Source organism: Oncorhynchus nerka, linkage group LG21 (assembly GCF_034236695.1).
Source record: "Oncorhynchus nerka isolate Pitt River linkage group LG21, Oner_Uvic_2.0, whole genome shotgun sequence".
Classification (NCBI taxonomy): domain Eukaryota; kingdom Metazoa; phylum Chordata; class Actinopteri; order Salmoniformes; family Salmonidae; genus Oncorhynchus; species Oncorhynchus nerka.
In genome coordinates, this window is record NC_088416.1 from 31,419,766 (window position 1) to 31,438,875 (window position 19,110).

The following is a 19,110-nucleotide window of genomic DNA, read 5'->3' on the forward strand; positions in this document are numbered from 1 at the left end:
AGGTTAATTAAGAAATGCTAACGGCCATGACTGAATTCAAAGTATGAGTTGATATCGGGGTGTGGTTTGATGTGTGTGTTCGCAGGTGGGATGAGTTAACCAAACTATTTTGCCAATTAGCTTCAGCTGACTGGTGTCCGACTGTGACAAGGTTGGTTAGGGCAAATTGGGGACTGTCAATAAACTACACAATGTAAATGTGAATATTTTCATGTTGTACACCTTTTAGTTCTCGTCATGCTTTACATTTTTGTATTATCATTTCTACAATTTATAGTTGGTTTGAGGTGTTTAAGTCATTGAAATTTGCAGCTATTGGAATTTTATCATATTGTCCCATCTACATTGTGTAATTTAGCAATGGTCCCTAACTAGCCCTATTGGTACAGTATATCCAAAGTCAACCCAAGCACAGGCATTACAATTAGTTCACATGCAGCTGCACTCCTAATGAATGATTACTTGTGTGCTGCCAGCTGTGGGCAGGATTGAAACAAACCCAACCTTCGTTTACATTGTGATGCAGTCATGACCACAAGTCCCACAAAACTCAGTTTTGGATGAGTCTACAACCAAAATTATTCTATTCTATAAATTTAGACAGCAGAATAAATGTCTCTGACTCGATGCCACATAGGCTGTTTTCTAAATGAGAAGTTGTTTTTTAGGGGAAGTTGCTCTTTAAAACTAATTTGTTTGTATCATATCAATAAACAAAACCTATACAAAACCAGTGTTCCAGAAAAAGAGACATTGCTTGTTGAATGTGTGCATAGCACCATCTAGTGGTTAGTAACTAAAGCTTACTATTAACTCTATAATGTCATAATGTTAATCTCATACTCCAATAGAAAAGTACTGAATAAAACACTTGGTTTTAAACTATATTTTCTTTAAAAAGGCAAAAGCAACTTCCAAATGCCTCATCACTACAAAACTAGAGAAAAATGTAGCTATAAATTCTGTTTTTTTTTATTAACATTCAAGTTCATCAACAAAACCACTAACATTGAGTGGCTGCTGCCAACACACTGACTCAACTCCAGCCACTTTAATAATGGGAATTGATGTAAAATATATCATTAGCCACTTTAAACAATGCTACTTAATATAATGTTTACATAGCCTACATTATTCATCTCATATGTATACGTATATACTGTACTCTATCATCTACTGCATCTTTATGTAATACATGTATCACTAGCCACTTTAAACTATGCCACTTTGTTTACATACTCTTATGTATATAGTGTACTCGATACCATCTACTGCATCTTGCCTATGCCGCTCTGTACCATCACTCATTCATATACAGTGCTTTGCGAAAGTATTCGGCCCCCTTGAACTTTGCGACCTTTTACCACATTTCAGGCTTCAAACATAAAAATATAAAACTGTATTTTTTGGTGAAGAATCAACAACAAGTGGGACACAATCATGAAGTGGAACAAAATGTATTGGATATTTCAAACTTTTTTAACAAATCAAAAACTGAAAAATTGGGCGTGCAAAATTATTCAGCCCCCTTAAGTTAATACTTTGTAGCGCCACCTTTTGCTGCGATTACAGCTGTAAGTCGCTTGGGGTATGTCTCTGTCAGTTTTGCACATCGAGAGACTGACATTTTTTCCCATTCCTCCTTGCAAAACAGCTCGAGCTCAGTGAGGTTGGATGGAGAGCATTTGTGAACAGCAGTTTTCAGTTCTTTCCACAGATTCTCGATTGGATTCAGGTCTGGACTTTGACTTGGCCATTCTAACACCTGGATATGTTTATTTTTGAACCATTCCATTGTAGATTTTGCTTTATGTTTTGATCATTGTCTTGTTGGAAGACAAATCTCCGTCCCAGTCTCAGGTCTTTTGCAGACTCCATCAGGTTTTCTTCCAGAATGGTCCTGTATTTGGCTCCATCCATCTTCCCATCAATTTTAACCATCTTCCCTGTCCCTGCTGAAGAAAAGCAGGCCCAAACCATGATGCTGCCACCACCATGTTTGACAGTGGGGATGGTGTGTTCAGGGTGATGAGCTGTGTTGCTTTTACACCAAACATAACGTTTTGCATTGTTGCCAAAAAGTTCCATTTTGGTTTCATCTGACCAGAGCACCTTCTTCCACATGTTTGGTGTGTCTCCCAGGTGGCTTGTGGCAAACTTTAAACGACACTTTTTATGGATATCTTTAAGAAATGGCTTTCTTCTTGCCACTCTTCCATAAAGGCCAGATTTGTGCAATATACGACTGATTGTTGTCCTATGGACAGAGTCTCCCACCTCAGCTGTAGATCTCTGCAGTTCATCCAGAGTGATCATGGGCCTCTTGGCTGCATCTCTGATCAGTCTTCTCCTTGTATGAGCTGAAAGTTTAGAGGGACGGCCAGGTCTTGGTAGATTTGCAGTGGTCTGATACTCCTTCCATTTCAATATTATCGCTTGCACAGTGCTCCTTGGGATGTTTAAAGCTTGGGAAATCTTTTTGTATCCAAATCCGGCTTTAAACTTCTTCACAACAGTATCTCGGACCTGCCTGGTGTGTTCCTTGTTCTTCACGATGCTCTCTGCGCTTTTAACGGACCTCTGAGACTATCACAGTGCAGGTGCATTTATACGGAGACTTGATTACACACAGGTGGATTGTATTTATCATCATTAGTCATTTAGGTCAACATTGGATCATTCAGAGATCCTCACTGAACTTCTGGAGAGAGTTTGCTGCACTGAAAGTAAAGGGGCTGAGTAATTTTGCATGCCCAATTTTTCATTTTTCATTTGTTAAAAAAGTTTGAAATATCCAATAAATGTCGTTTCACTTCATGATTGTGTCCCACTTGTTGATTCTTCACAAAAAAAATACAGTTTTATATCTTTATGTTTGAAGCCTGAAATGTGGCAAAAGGTCGCAAAGTTCAAGGGGGCCGAATACTTTCACAAGGCACTGTATCTTTATGTACATATTCTTTATCCCTTTATTCTTGTGTGTATAAGGTAGTAGTTTTGGAATTGTTAGTTAGATTACTCGTTGGTTATTACTGCATTGTCGGAACTAGAAGCACAAGCATTTCGCTACACTCGCATTAACATCTGCTAACCATGTGTATGTGACAAATACATTTGATTTTATTTGAAAAGACTCACATAGCATTGTTTGAATTGTAATCAAATCAAATGTTAGTTGTCATTTGCACCGAATACAACCTTACAGTGAAATGCTTAATTACAAGCCCTTAACCAACAATGCAGTTTTAATAAAAAATAAGTGTTAAATAAAAATTAGATAATAAAAAATAAAAAATCACTAGAGAACAGCAGTAAAATAAGCCCCATGATGGAACCAACACCAAGCCTAATACACAAATAATATATCATTTTCAAGAAGTCTCACAAAACACATCCCCACTGACTGTGTAGTTTACACAGAATCAATGCGATCAGCAGACTCAGTGAGTCAGCGATCCAGCTAACAACAGTAAGTGCTCAGTTAGTACCCTGTATAGACGTAGCACCTCTAAGGAGGTGTGGATGGATCAGTTCTGTTTGGAGAAAAACTCCTTGCTCTTCTGGACGTTTGGGACGATGGTGTCTCTCCCTGGTCTCCATCCTGCTGGGCACAATGTAAAGAGAAAAAACAAGTCACACATCTGCCCTGTGAACATACAGTGTATATCAAACACATTTGCTCACTAAATGTACTGTACATTCTAATAAGAATGGGAACTGTGCTGAAGAGGGGCTAGAGGTCAAGTAGCACTAGAGTGCATACAATGGAGGTCTATTGGTGCATAACAATATGAGTTTCCTGCCATGTCCTGAGATGTCTGCACATCCTACTCTAAATGCCCAAGCTGTTCTCTGTCCCCTCATCCTCTCCAAACTTGTCAGTGTGCTGGAAGGCCTGCACCAGGTGCAGTGTCTCATCCACAGAGAACCCCACTGGCAGGTCGTTGATGGGGATCTGTCTCGGGATGCCCTTGTCATCAATCACAAACAGACCTCTGGGCAGTTTGGAGGAAGGTTAGAACAGGTTTAGGGCTGAACACTTTATAAAGGTCAGGAAATGGGCAGCTGTGAGTGAGTGAGTGAGTGAGTGAGGAGTGAGGGAGTGAGAGAGAGAGAATAGGATTATAAGACTTGTCCCAGAGCTTGGTAACAGACCTGTAGGCTATGCCCTCATCCTCCTTCAGCACTCCGTAGTCCCTGGAGATGGCCTGGGTGGGGTCAGCCAGCAGAGGGCTCTTCATAGGGCCCAGACCTCTGTCTTTCCTCTCTGTGTTGATCTTGCACAGGAGGGGGAGAGAGCTGGACAGCGCATGAAACATGAACTTCCGATAAGAGTTTGGTAGAGTTAAAGCTAGTATTAAACATTAAACTGTTCTTCTATCAATCTACTGCATTCCAAACATTGTAAGATAAAACGTGTAGTCTACAATAGCCTAATAAAATAACACTGCAGTTCACACAGCCAACAACCAAACTAGCTTAGGCTGTCTGATCTATTACCCCTCTCTACAGTCTAGCCTACTCCACCTAGTATGTCAGCCGTTTGATAGTGTCAGTTTGACTGTCAGTAGAGTGTAGAGGTACACATGCTATTGCTACTTTCTTAGGTCACCGCCACACAAGTAATAAGAAATAGTACAGGTGTCTGAGTTTGTGTCAAAGAAAGTGCACAATCAAGTGGCAACAGATCGTGGAAAATGTATAGCACAGAGTTTCTAAACCCAGAGACACAACATCGCGAGACTTCCGGGAAAATGACCAAGCAGACTAGGCCGGAGTTTGAGAAGTCAATGAGAGAACTAAAAAGTTATGTTAATTAGCTGTTAATTTTGTAAATATGAAGGCACAACCTAGATTCGAGCCAATGTCTTAAGTAGTTTAACATATTATTACCTGAACTTCGTGAAAGTGTCAAACTGACACGTTTATATTTTCGTCAAAAACAACTTTATATCCAAGGTGTGGCTTAGAATTGACGGCATGCACATGCGCAGTTCGGCGTGAGAAGACCGTTAGACCCGATGACGTGTTTCTGCTCATGAGCTTTTAGCTAGCAAACGTCGCCATGACATCGCCTACAAAAGCGTGATCGGGATTTCTAAAGGAGAAACCGTTTCTGCCTATCTTCCTACTAGGCTACTGTTTTTGGGGGGGATATGCCGCACTCACATCCTAATCGGAACTAGGAAACTCGGAAATGTCAGACATGCTGATTCGTTTAACGCAGCACGTGTATAACTACAACTACACTGAACAAAAATATGAGTGCAACGTTTAAAGTGTTGGCCCCATGTTTCAGTAGCTGAAATAAAAAATACCAGAAAACGTCCATACCGCACAAACAGCTTATTTCTCAAAAACGTCAACATTTGTTTTACATCCCTGTTAGTGAACATTTCTCATTTGCCAAGATCAAATGAGAAGTATTTCTGTCTGTAATAAATCCCATTTGTGGGGAAAAACTCATTCTGATTGGCTGGGCCTGACTCCCCAGTGGGTGGGCCTGGCTGCCAAGTGGGTGGACATATGCCCTCCAAGCAGTGGTGGAAAAAGTACCCAGTTGTCATACTTGTGTAAAAGTAAAGATACTTTAATAGAAAATTAAGTAAAAGTGAAAGTCACCCAGTAAAATACTACTTGAGTACAAGTCTAACAGTATTTGGTTTTAAATATACTTAAGTATCAAAAGTAAATGTGATTGCTAAAATATACTTAAGCATACCGCTTTCCAACACTCAGACATAATTTACAAATGAGGCATTTATGTTTAGTGATTCTGCTAGATCAGAGGCAATAGGGATGACCAGAGATGTTCTCTTGATAAGTGCATGAATTTGACAATTGTCCTGTCCTGCTAGCATTCAAAATGTAATGAGTACTGTTGGGTGCCAGAGAAAATGTAATGGAGTAAAAAGTACATTCTTTTCGTTTGGAATGTAGTGAAGTAAAAGTAGCCAAAAAAATAAATAGTAAAGTACAGATACCCCAACAAAAACGACTTAAGTAGTACTTTGAAGTACTTTACACCACTGCCTCCAAGGTTCACCCATGGCTGCCCAGTCATGTGAAATCCATAGATAGGGCCTAACAATGTTATTTCAATTGATTTTAACATTTCTGCATGTTGTGTTTATATTTTTGTTAAGTATAGTTCACATTTCAGAAAAATGTCTAAGTTTCCTAGTTCCGACCAGCAAGTGAACATGGCATTTCATGTATAACTATAGACCGGGATGTGCACCCATCAAGGATTCATGCTTCGAACACACCATGTCATTGCATTTTGGTACACCAGAATTCATCAAATCAAGTCAAACTTTATTAGTCACATGTGCCGAGAACAACAAGTAACCTTAACCAACAGTGCAGTTCATGAAGAGTTAAGAAAATATTTACCAAGTAGACTAAAATAAAAAGTAATAATAAAAAAGTAACACAATAACAATAACAATAATGAGGTTATATACAGCGGGCAACTGCACTGAGTCAGTGTGCGGGGTACTGGTTATTTGTACATGTAGGTGGGGGTGAAGTGATTATGTATAGATAATAAACAGCGAGTAGCAGCACTGTACAAAAGGGGGTCAATGTAAATTGTCTGGTGGCGACAATTACATTAATTTCCAGTGAAACGCTGCGTTTGCCTTGCAGCATTGCGTTGCAGAGGCAGTTGTAGTGCGTTCGGTGTGGTGCATGTGCTGGATTTATCGAACGTATGCGTCAAACTGTATGCGTTGACAGAAATGGTCGCAGAAGCTGAATGTTGAACTTTTGTTGCATACATATCCAGATGATGTTGTTAACTATTTTGCGCAAAAGCGTCAGAAAGACTGCCATCCGATTTTTGTGAACTCAGTGCGGTTCGCTTATTATTTTGTGTAGTGTGAATACTCCAAAGGACCTCAGAGAAAGCGAACCTAACTCGTTGGTCTGAGTTCAGGTTCGCTTAAATTTTATAGTCCTGTTCCCATTTTTTTTAGGACAATGTGAACACAAAGCTCCCCAGGATCGCTTGACATACACTAGACTACTGGACCACCGATTCCCCTGACATAACCAATCACATTGATGCCACGAAAGACAGAAGATGATGATGTGCAGGTTCGCAGAAAAACCGTGCTATTTTTCGATGTTGATTAGCGATTGTCGAGAATGCATAGAAATGTCAAAATTGTGCGCGCTAACCAAGGTTGCCAGGTGCAAGGTGTTTCCTCCACACATTGGTGCGGCTGGCTTCCGGGTTGGATGTGCGCTGTGTTAAGAAGTAGTGCGGCTTGGTTGGGTTGTGTATCGGAGGACGCATGACTTTCAACCTTCGTCTCTCCGGAGCCCGTACGGGAGTTGAAGCGATGAGACAAGATAGTAACAATTGGATATCACGAAATTGAGGAGAAAAAGGGGTAAAATTCAAAAACAAAAACAAAAAAATATTGTATTCTGACTACAATTATTATGTATCATCTTTGAACTTTTAGGACAGACACTTCAAAACCTTATTCCATGTGATTTATTTTTGGACTCTATTATGTTGTTGCCATTTATGAATACGTAATTCAACGTGTTTCTATGGGCTATAGTAGTAAAGGCCAAATAAATGATCCATGGTATCAGCGGCTTAGACCTTTAAGCAATAAAGCATAGACAGGCCTAATGATTTTGAACAATGATTTGACAAGCAATGTATTCTACTGCTGGAGTTCAATGACACTGGCCCTTGACAATATTTTTAATAAAGCGCAAAGGGGAAAAAACAGGCCTGTCAGAGTCTACAGACCCGCTGTGTAAAATGATATAGAGCTACAGGTAACTGGCAGAATAAAGGAAACACCACCCACATAAAGTGTCTTAATAGGGCGTTGGGCACCACGAGCCAGAACAGCTTCAATAAACCTTGGCAAAAATTATACACGTGTCTGGAACTCTATTGGAGGGATGCAACACCATTCTTCCACGAGAAAGTCCATCATTTGGGGTTTTGTTGATGGTGGTGGAAAATGCTGTCTCAGGCATCACTCCATAATCTCCCATAAGTGTTCAATTTGGGATGAGATCTGTTGACTGAGAAGGCCATGGCATATGGTTTACATCATTTTCATGCTAATCAAACCATTCATTGACTACTCGTGCCCTGTGGATAGGGGCATTGTCATCCTATAGCTATGCTAGCCAAAATAATGGCCTGCCCAGAATGATGGGATGTTAAAATGCTTAATTAACTCAGGAACCACACCTGTGTGGAAGTATCTGCTTTCAATATCATTTGAATCCCTCATTTATTCAAGTGTTTCCATTATTTTGGCAGTTGCTTGTACATATTTATAATCTCCCCGTAATGTACTGTACATGGGCAGAAACATGATCTATCAATCCTAGGAATTATACAGAAGAACGAAGGGAGTGTGCCTTGATAATAGGCAGGAGAATTGGAGAGGGTGGAGCAGGCTGCAATTGCACACACACGCACACACACGTATGCACGTGCACACACACACACACACACACACACACACACACACACACACTCAAACTACTAATTTGAGTGTCACAAAAACAACCATATTGATGGCTTTAACCTCTGATGTGGCGCCTTTGTAATTTGAACAATACATATACTATTTTTATTCACTCCCATAATCAAACTGTCAAGCTGTCTGCCTGCTTGAGCTGGACTGGTGAGAACGTCAGCGGTGGACCGACCCTTCGGCCGTGTTGGGTGATGACATCCTCCCTGCAATACACAGTGTTCTTATCCTGAGGTGACCGGTCAAACGGTTGGACAGTGCTGCATATGGAGAACACAGAACACGTATTTGCTATGTATTTTGATCTGGCAATGGCTCTAATAACAACACAATAGCAAATACCAATGGAATGAATTTGAAATCCAGTGTTTATTGAGGATGTCAAGAAACAAAAGAACCCCAAATAGGTATTCATGTCACACTCAGACAAACAGGTTCCCTTTTGGTCCTCCATTCTATAGACATTCTATAGAGTTTGGCTCTAATTCTACTTCACAGCATCTTGAATGGCATTGCCTGAATAGAGTTCTGATGCATTATCATACTAACACAAAAGCCTTACTGGCATGAGTCATGTTTCTACATCAGCAGTCTAAGTCTGTCCTTTGCGCAGATTCTCTTTTTGAAATTCAAGACTTCCTCCAGCTATAAAGAATACTTCATCATTTTTTTTTTTTACATCTGAATCCTATGGTTGCAGGATGGCAACCACTCTAATGATGTGGCTGTGCACCACACACACCCTACCTCCCTCCTCCACTCTCAAACATTTCATGACAAGAACACAGTAGTACATTACGTTATATCACGACAGTTAAATATGCCAAGCATGTTGACAGTTGTACAGGTATGTCTAAAAAAAGGTGTTTAGGATTGAGGAATAGAGGAATTTTGGACGCTTCAGTATGGATATGGATATATCTCCTGTATGCCTAGTCTGATGGCATAGTTACACAATACAGTTTAGAAACTACTGCAGTCCACTGATGGGTAAACACAACTCTACAGTATGATATGTACCGAGGCAGTCCCAGGCACCTCACAAGATGATAGATATTTTCATTTGTAGGCCTACTAATGTAGCTGCAAGACTACATATGTTAATAATGAGCTTACATGACTGACAATTACATACCAAACATTGATGGCGATCATGAATGGTGTCACCTGTTTTAGCAACTACTTTACTTTATTAGATTTACTTTTACAGGGACAGGGGACATTAATCAACATTACTACTGTATAAAAGTTTTAGCCAGCCGGCTAATTCTCAACTGCAGTCCCTGGGCCAAGTACCATGTAACAACAGACTGTAATACAATATGATGTCATACACTTTGATTGTAGCTGTTGATTGTTTAACCTTTCAGAATAATGTTACGGTCAATGTCACTATTCGTACATTATTTACACAGTGTTAAGGGCATGTCATGTCATAATGGTTTATATGTTTTGTAATACTTCAAAACATGGAGCGTCTCTAAGCAACATTTGATTGATGGGTTATAATGGTGAGTCATGAGAGGTACAGTATGTGAGGTAAGGTTAGTTATAGGAGCAAGATATGACAACCCCAGCTTGGGGACAGAGCTACAGATTCAGAGATCAGATTCTGTCAGTTCATCTACAGCCCACTCCCACTACCCTCCACATCATCCACCACGACCGAGCGTTTCCGCATCACAATGTTGCCGTTGCTCCTCCGCGCCTGCAGGGGCAGTGTGGCAGGCTTGGTCTGGGGCTGCGTGTGGCAGGGGGCACGATACTGAGGCAAGCCACTCTTGGTGGTGTCCAGCTCCTCTGGGTCTTCCTCCAGGGCCCTGAGGGCAGCGATCACCTCCCTGTCCGAGGGGCTGAGGGTCAGGCATCCACAGGGACGTCCACCATTACCATTGCTAATACCCTCACCCCCCTCCCGTTCCTCCTCCTCATCCTCCACCGTCATGAAGGCGTCCCCCCACAGGCTCTCACACAGGTCCCGGCCGTGTTGGTACATCTGAGGTAGCAAAGAGCAAATCATTGGAGGTGTAGTTTGACATTAGATTCAATATGACCCTTATCTGTTCTGTGTGTTGCAAAGTATACCTCTGATTAAGGCACTCGTTTTAATTGGGACTATTGATTACACATAGGTGTACCTTTTCTGAAAAAACAGAACAAAGCCTTTGCCAGGCAGCAGCTGCCACTCCCACCCCTCTCTCACCCATCCATTAGTGCCCTCGTCATACAGAGAAAGGCTTTTAGAGGCACGGGGGAGCAGCACACAAGGTCATGCTTCATCTGTCATCTAAAAGCCAACTGATAGAGAGAAATAAACATGTTTTTCCCTTCACTTTAATCCAAATTCAGGTTTTAGGGCCAAAAAAACCATCATTAAGTCTACATTTCTCAGAAAAGCTTGATATTGGAAAAGCTTATTAGTAGAATGGTAGTGACACCGTGGGTCTACACATTTACAGATGTAGGTTCTTAATTTGATCACTCTTTGTTGCTGAGAATTTTCCTGTACCCCGAGCAATGCAGATGAGCTTTGTTATTTAGATAAATGAACTGAAAACCCAATCTAACAGACAATTATATTAACAGTATTACACTTTTCATGTAGCCTACTTTTGGCCAGCTAATAGCTTAACCACAGCTCCAGCTACATTATGGACTAAGCACTTAAATCCTGTTGCTGAATGATTATTTTGCTGTGACAATATAGGTCAAACGAAGAGCCTATATCTGTAAGCTCTGATTCTCTGGGGAGTGAGTCATCCCCACTTTGTAAGAAGTGCTACCATTACAACTCTCCTCTCTCCTGCCTCCCCCTCTCCTCTCCTCTCCCTCTCTCCTCCCTCCCCCTCTCCTCTCTCCTCTCCCCATCTCCTCTCTCATCCCTCCCCACTCTCCCTTCTCCTCCCTCCCCCTCTCCTCTCTCCTCTCCCCCTCTCCTCTCTCCTCTCCTCTCCCCCTCTCCTCTCTCCTCCTCTATCCTCTCCCCCTCTCCTCTCTCCTCTCTCCTCTCTCCTCTCCCCTTATCCTCTCCTCTCTCCCCACTCTCCCTCTTCTCTCTCTCCTCACTCCTCTCCTCTCCTCTCCTCTCATCCTGTCTGTCTGAGGGATAAGGAGTGAATGAGTCACCCAAAACATTTAGGAAGCACTGCTATATTGACTGTGTTAAAAGGACAGCGCTGTTGCTGTGCAGCAGATAGCTACTAGCTGGTCTTATTACTAGCCTCCTCTCCTGGGGTGGCCATGGTCATGTGCCTAACCCTAGTGCCTAACCCTGACCTTACATTTGTTTTCATTAATTTTTACAATATAGAAAATATTTTTACTTTGCCGTTGGCTGAATCTAGAGGAAATCGCTCAGTTCTGCCATAAGGATAAGATTCATCCCAATAAATGTCAACCTGCTGTTATCGCAACACAGGCTTGCCAGTCTGTGGGCATGTTAGTGCAGAGTCACTGCCCACTTCAGAACCAGTGTTTGAGTGGAGAGCGTGAAGAGAGTGTTGGTTTCCTTGTTGATGATGTTAAGAAGCCCCAGCACATTGCTGTGGCCAGTGAGAATATGGAGAGGAGCCAGCAGAGCTTACAGATGACGAGGGAGAAAGCCAGAGAGGAGCCTGGGAGAAGGGCCAGGGGGACATTTTCATGGTTTGTACGTGTGTGTGCATGTACAAATGTTTTTGTGTGTGTCTAGCTTATGTGGGAATGCAATATGTGCATGTGTTTGTTTGTGTGTGTAGCCTATATGTGAGTACAGAATGAGCATGTGTTTGTTTGTGTGTGTGTGTAGCCTATATGTGAGTGCAGAATGATCATGTGTTTGTTTGTGTGTGTGTGTAGCCTATATGTGAGTGCAGAATGAGCATGTGTTTGTTTGTGTGTGTGTGTAGCCTATATGTGAGTGCAGAATGTGCATGTGTTTGTGTGTATGTGTTTCCGTGTATATATTTGGAGCCTGCCCGTGCTGTGTACAGTGGCCCTGAGGCAGACTGAAGCGCTGTCATCTCGATTAGAGAGGACATGTGAATGCGTGAGGTGCAGTTAGCTTCCCAATTCCTTTCTCTGATGAGGAATCAAATGAAACATTGCAGTCTAACCTACAAACTGTTTACCTCAGACTAATTGTTTTTTGAACAGCTGAAGATCATTAAAATAGCCGTCATTAAAATGCCAGGACACAAATAGCTTCCAACCTCATTTGAGTTCCAAAGTCAGTTGCTCTTAAGAAAAGGGTCAAACTAATGAATAGCATAAATCTGAGAACATATTGTTATTGTGTTAACAATATTTCTATTAGATGCGAGCTGTTTTGTTCAAACATTCTGACTCCTCCTTTTGGGTTCTTTTGAAGGTCTCTGTGTAGCAGGACCCTCATATTCAGAACAGTTTAACTTTAATTGAATGGCCTCACAATAATTAAGTTTTTATTTGGTATATTTGTGGTTCCCTGACCTGTCTCTTCCACATAAACATACACACACTCCTGTCACCTCTCATCATCACATCCAACCACTGATTACGTGTGTGTGTGTGTGTGTCAGAGGGTGCTGGTGGGAGGAGCTATAGGAGAACGGGCTCACTGTAACGGCTGGAATGGAATCAATGGAACCATTGTTTTTCCATGTGTTTGATGTGTTTGGTACCATTCCATTCATTCCAATACAGCCATTACAATGAGCACGTCCTCCTACATCTCCTCCCATCAGCCTCCTCTGGTGTGCGTGCATGTTTGTGTGTGACTGGGAGGTTCGCAGTTGGTCCCAGCTGTGCACACGCCCTGGGTCACTCTGCCTCTTTTTATATCCTCCTCTGTCCAGTGGAACAGTACAGAGCAGAGCTCAGGGGCGGACTGGCCATCTGGCATTCTGGACAAATGCCAGGCAGGCTGGACCATTTTTTATCACAGTGGGCCTATCTAACTTGGATTTTTTTGTGCAAAATAATCATTATCTGGCTAATAATGGGGGCCTCGAGGAAAGAAATGGGCCAATGTGGGGGCCTCGAGGAAAGAAATGGGCCAATGTGGGGGCCTCGAGGAAAGAAATGGGCCAGTGTGGGGACCTCGAGGAAATAAATGGGCCAGTGTGGGCCTCAAGGAAAAAAATAGCAGGTTTGATAGAAATGCCAGGGCCAAATTCTGGTCCCAATCCGCCCCTGGCAGAGCCCCCTCCTTTATTCCACTGAGCCAGGCTCTGTGTCCTTAGCCCCTCACTGACCACTGAGACCAGCAGTACCAGTACAACTAACACTGACTCAGCTATACTACCATGATTCTTTGCTAACCTAGCCTTGCATGCCAGGCTTCTATATCTTCCTACAGCTCTATCATGAGACACAGCTGGAGAAAGAGACTAGGACGGTTCTTAACTTCCTCAAATAAATTAATCATTGAGTCTAAATATCTCTTTTTGAAATAAACATATATATTTATAGCAAGGTTAAAACACAGCTCAACACAGCATTACAGCCAACTCAACATGGCTCCCTCCCATGAGACTGGCTGCTGCCCATCCAATCAACAGCCTACCTGCTGATACGGCACACAGTTCCCAGTGCAGTTCTGTCCTCTGGGGTCTCTGGCCCAGTTACGAGCACATGTCATGTCCATCCTGCAGGCCTCATACCTGAAGAAAAATGTTATGTTGCAATGACCAGATGACAGATCAACATTTGATACTGCTGGATGATGTGATTAGCGCAGAGCCTTCAGTACAGTTTACATTGGGGACCCTAGATTATTGTAGTGAGCTCACCAGTCACGGCAGAAGCTGTGGCACAGTGGCACGGCCTGCATGGAGGACTGGAGGTGAGAGTGTGGCCAGCGGGCTGCATCAGGGGAACAACGGTAGAAACAGGTCACACGCTTCAGGAAGTCCTCACACCTGGTCATAGAGATGGATGAGAGAGAGAGAGAGAGAGAGAGAGAGAGAGAGAGAGAGAGAGAGAGAGAGAGAGAGAGAGAGAGAGAGAGAGAGAGAGAGAGAGAGAGAGAGAGAGAGAGAGAGAGAGAGAGAGAGAGAGAGAGAGAGAGAGAGAGAGAGAGAGAGAGAGAGAGAGAGAGAGAGAGAGAGAGAGAGAGAGAGAGAGAGAGAGAGAGAGAGAGAGAGAGAGAGAGAGAGAGAGAGAGAGAGAGAGAGAGAGAGAGAGAGAGAGAGAGAGAGAGAGGAGAGAGAGGTAGACCACAGCATGTAACTCTCTTTGCTCCAGCAGTGCAATGGTTTTGTCTCTGTTGGCTATTAGCTTTGATGTGATAGATTGAAAATATTGGTTATATCAGCTAGTCATGATCAAAGACTTACTTCGGGCTCAGTTTCCCACACTTGTCCCAGGGGCTGTTCTTCTCACTGGTCATGGGATTAAGATCCTGGATGTCATCCCCTGAACAACATGCATCTGATGAGGGAACAGATATGGATAGATTATGACCATGGGGAGACACCTCATCTCATAGGAGGATTGAGGATTTAGATAGCAAACTTCCAACAGCAGTTTTCTCTCATTATCATGGTCTGACAATGCATGTTGTTGTCTTTAAAAAGCACAGTGCTCTCACTCACTCTCAGCATAGATTGTGCACTCTTTCAGGTGAGGTTCCTGGCTGGGCGTGGCCTTCTGTCTACCGTCCTGTAGACACGCACCCTCCAAACACAAAATGCGACCAATCAGGGTAGCCGCTAAATATGCACAGACCAACGGCAGGGAGTTTGACGTGATAGCCATTTCTTCAACCTAACCGGCTATAATCAGGACCTTGGACAGCGGAGCGGGAGACAAAGCGGGTTCAGTGAACCATTCAACATGAAGATCAGTTTTTTAAATAATGTGACATTTGAACGTTTCTCTATTGCCTATAGCACTAAAGAGAATGTTTCCCTCAAAAAGGGAGTAAGGTCAACCACCACTGATCAAAAACTGTCTAGTCTGTCCATAACATAGCTTGTATTCAATGACGTGCCATGGAGCATCTAGCCTGAATATGGAGATTCAAAGATTGGTGTGATGTATGACACAGCCTGTGAAATATTAAGCTATAGCCTATCTAGCCATTGGATAACGCTAAGCATGCATAACAACAACTGATTAAATAATAAATATGGTATTTTCTTATGAACTTCCGTTTAAGTATTCTATAGAAAATGAGTTACAGACTTGTTTAACACATTTCAGAGTTTACTAAGCGCTTTGTTAAATGTATAACAATTTAGGCTGGTTATTGTAGATCGTCTGTATGTAGGCTACTTGAGACTATCAGCTACAAACCTACAAATGACTGACTTTCTTTCAGTTAAACGATGACCATACCCGACAAACTAAACTATCAACTAATAATTTGACGAGAAAATAATTGAGACTTGAACAAATGCAAAGCTAGACTACTGTAAAACCATGTTTGATTAGCTTTAAACAAAATAACGGGCATGACAAGATTTCACACCACAACATCCCAACTGCGTAGTTTGCAATCTATGTCCATTTGTTTATTTTCCACTATCGACAAAAATACTTTACGCCTTGCCTGCCTTAGCCTACCTGTCGGTGGGAGAAACCGTTTTCCTTTTGATTCTGCTTGGTCTTGTGCGACGTGTCTCCTCAGCTTTGGAATCGTCGTCGAATCAGCACCACTCTACGCAGCTCTTCCTCCGGGCTGAATGCTTGTTATGATCTCTTATTCTCAGGGGCAGCACGACAGTTTCTCACTGGTTTAACCGAAGGACATCTAAGCTCCTGGCCACCTCCCCCACCAACCTCCCCTTGCTGGTAATCCATATCACACACACACACACACACACACACACACACACACACACACACACACACACACATTTGTATCATATACATTAGAAAGATATCCATGCAATATGATGACCTTTAAATGTTTTGGCCTGAGCATATTATGTCCAGGTAGTGTCATTCTGTATCAAACATACTGTCATTCTGTATCAAGCACCAGTTACTGAAAAACACCAGGATGTGGTTGTCAGTGGATTGGTCAAATTGATTTGTTCCTATATGAACATGTTGGCGCGGCGTTGTCCTTGGTATAAATGCATCCTCCTCAAGTACTGAGTCACCTGTCCTCCCCTCCTCCCTCAAACCCAGAGGTCAGGGCTTTGTGTGAAGGGTAGGTGAAGGATGAGATTTGATACTGTATGATATGCTGAGAGCATTGGAATACATCTCCCTGTTGACAACCATTGCCCCACAAATAACTTCAATCTGCCACTTGCAGCAAAATCCGCACTTAATCCCCCCCCCCCCCCCCCCCAATGAGGCATACATTTGTTTCAATGTTTGTTTTGATGTTTGGGCCTGTGTGACCTACCTTATGTTGGTGAGAATAGAGATCTAAACAGACACTTTGCCCAGTGCTCATCCTGTCCTGTACTCTTGTCCTGTAATCTCTCTCCCCCTCAGACCAACTAAGACCAACTAGGTGCCAACTAATCCCTGCCCCAGACTCCCTGTGTCGTCACGAGCCTTTTGGCCTCATCACAGCAGATGTAGTTCCTTGTGGCCTAGATACGATCGCCTAAAACCAAGAATCTGAAATGATATAACAATAAGATATGGCAATAAGATAATGACATTCTGATCCATTATTGGTTTTGGTAGCATTGGTGTGCAATACCTTGAGTCTTATATAAATCCATTGTACAGTATTGAGTTCAAGTGTATTCATAGAAGAAAAGGATGGAGCTTAATGGACCAATAACATATAGTAGACCTATAGAATGCCTAGATTCACATCATCCTATAGGAGGAGGATTCTACACATTTGCCTCACATGGGCCCAAATTCACCAGACAGTTTCACAATCAGGGGCCGTTCGCAATGCACTTATTTACGAGGATGAGGGGGCGAGAGGCAGACAGAAACAATTTCCCTTTGGCAATTAGAAGGCGAATAATGATATCCTTTGTGTTGGAGCTATTCAGGGACCAATGAAATGGGGGACAGAGATTTGCATTGCTGTGGACTGTTGTTTTTAATTAACCGCGAGGTTGCCGGGAACCAGTCCTAGAGTTGGCAAACAGTGTAACGATCCTTGTTGTCTCACTAATTGCAAAACATTCTTTGCTTTGATCCACTGATCCATTTCTTAAGCTTTTGTTTTGGTTTTCTGATCGGTTTAAGAGTTGTGGACAACTAAAAAGGAAGACAACTCAAAATACTAATCCCTTTTGAATTTCCAAACAAATCAAAAATATTAGTGTAGTCTGTGTTGCTTTGCAGAGGCTGTGTAGTGTGGTTATGTAAGCTAAGAGAGGCCAGACACAACCTGACCTCTCACACAATGACAAGTGAAATACAGACTGATTGGAATTCCAGGCCAACAGAATGTGGCCTGAGTATTACTTCCTGAAGACTGGACCCTAGAAATGATCTGAAAAAATATTCTGTGAAATGGCAGAATATTGATAATGTTACATGATCAAAAAAAGAAAACTACAACTCTTTACAGACACCTTGACACAGGCCTTTGGAAAGTTTTCAGGCACCTTGACACAGGCCTTTGGAAAGTATTCAGACACCTTGACACAGGCCTTTGGAAAGTATTCAGACACCTTGACACAGGCCTTTGGAAAGTATTCAGACACCTTGACACAGGCCTTTGGAAAGTATTCAGACACCTTGACACAGACCTTTGGAAAGTATTCAGACACCTTGACACAGGCCTTTGGAAAGTATTCAGACACCTTGACACAGACCTTTGGAAAGTATTCAGACACCTTGACACAGGCCTTTGGAAAGTATTCAGACACCTTGACACAGGCCTTTGGAAAGTATTCAGACACCTTGACACAGGCCTTTGGAAAGTATTCAGACACCTTGACACAGACCTTTGGAAAGTATTCAGACACCTTGACACAGGCCTTTGGAAAGTATTCAGACACCTTGACACAGGCCTTTGGAAAGTATTCAGACACCTTGACACAGGCCTTTGGAAAGTATTCAGACACCTTGACACAGACCTTTGGAAAGTATTCAGACACCTTGACACAGGCCTTTGGAAAGTATTCAGACACCTTGACACAGGCCTTTGGAAAGTATTCAGACACCTTGACACAGACCTATGGAAAGTATTCAGACACCTTGACACAGGCCTTTGGAAAGTATTCAGACACCTTGACACAGGCCTTTGGAAAGTATTCAGACACCTTGACACAGACCTTTGGAAAGTATTCAGACACCTTGACACAGGCCTTTGGAAAGTATTCAGACACCTTGACACAGGCCTTTGGAAAGTATTCAGACACCTTGACACAGGCCTTTGGAAAGTATTCAGACACCTTGACACAGGCCTTTGGAAAGTATTCAGACACCTTGACACAGGCCTTTGGAAAGTATTCAGACACCTTGACACAGGCCTTTGGAAAGTATTCAGACACCTTGACACAGGCCTTTGGAAAGTATTCAGACACCTTGACACAGGCCTTTGGAAAGTATTCAGACACCTTGACACAGGCCTTTGGAAAGTATTCAGACACCTTGACACAGGCCTTTGGAAAGTATTCAGACACCTTGACACAGGCCTTTGGAAAGTATACAGACACCTTGACACAGGCCTTTGGAAAGTATTCAGACACCT

The 19,110-nt window shown here is 42.4% G+C and overlaps 1 protein-coding gene and 1 pseudogene across 1 annotated transcript; both read right to left on the reverse strand.

The window, feature by feature from the left end:
* Positions 1-956: 956 nt before the first annotated feature.
* On the reverse strand, positions 957-4,838 carry LOC115122167 (peroxiredoxin-like; annotated as a pseudogene).
* Positions 4,839-8,872: 4,034 nt separating this feature from the next.
* LOC115122170 (riboflavin-binding protein-like) lies at positions 8,873-16,229 on the reverse strand. Its single transcript, XM_065006595.1, has 6 exons — positions 16,050-16,229; positions 15,077-15,269; positions 14,819-14,912; positions 14,273-14,401; positions 14,047-14,143; positions 8,873-10,518 (listed from the first exon to the last, which is right to left on the reverse strand). The coding sequence occupies exons 2-6, from the start codon at positions 15,237-15,239 to the stop codon at positions 10,147-10,149; spliced, it is 855 nt and encodes a 284-aa protein (XP_064862667.1). The 5' UTR covers positions 15,240-15,269; positions 16,050-16,229; the 3' UTR covers positions 8,873-10,146.
* Between the last annotated feature and the right edge of the window lie 2,881 nt (positions 16,230-19,110).

What these genes read in the sequence shown, in the direction of transcription:
- LOC115122170 (XM_065006595.1), bottom strand. Translation starts at nt 15,239, where the DNA reads ATGGCTATCACGTCAAACTCCCTGCCGTTGGTCTGTGCATATTTAGCG. An exon ending in TGTGGGAAACTGAGCCCGAA is followed by an intron (nt 14,402 to 14,818) that starts GTAAGTCTTTGA and finishes CTCTATGACCAG; the next exon opens with GTGTGAGGACTTCCTGAAGC. An exon ending in ACTGTGTGCCGTATCAGCAG is followed by an intron (nt 10,519 to 14,046) that starts GTAGGCTGTTGA and finishes TTGCTACCTCAG; the next exon opens with ATGTACCAACACGGCCGGGA.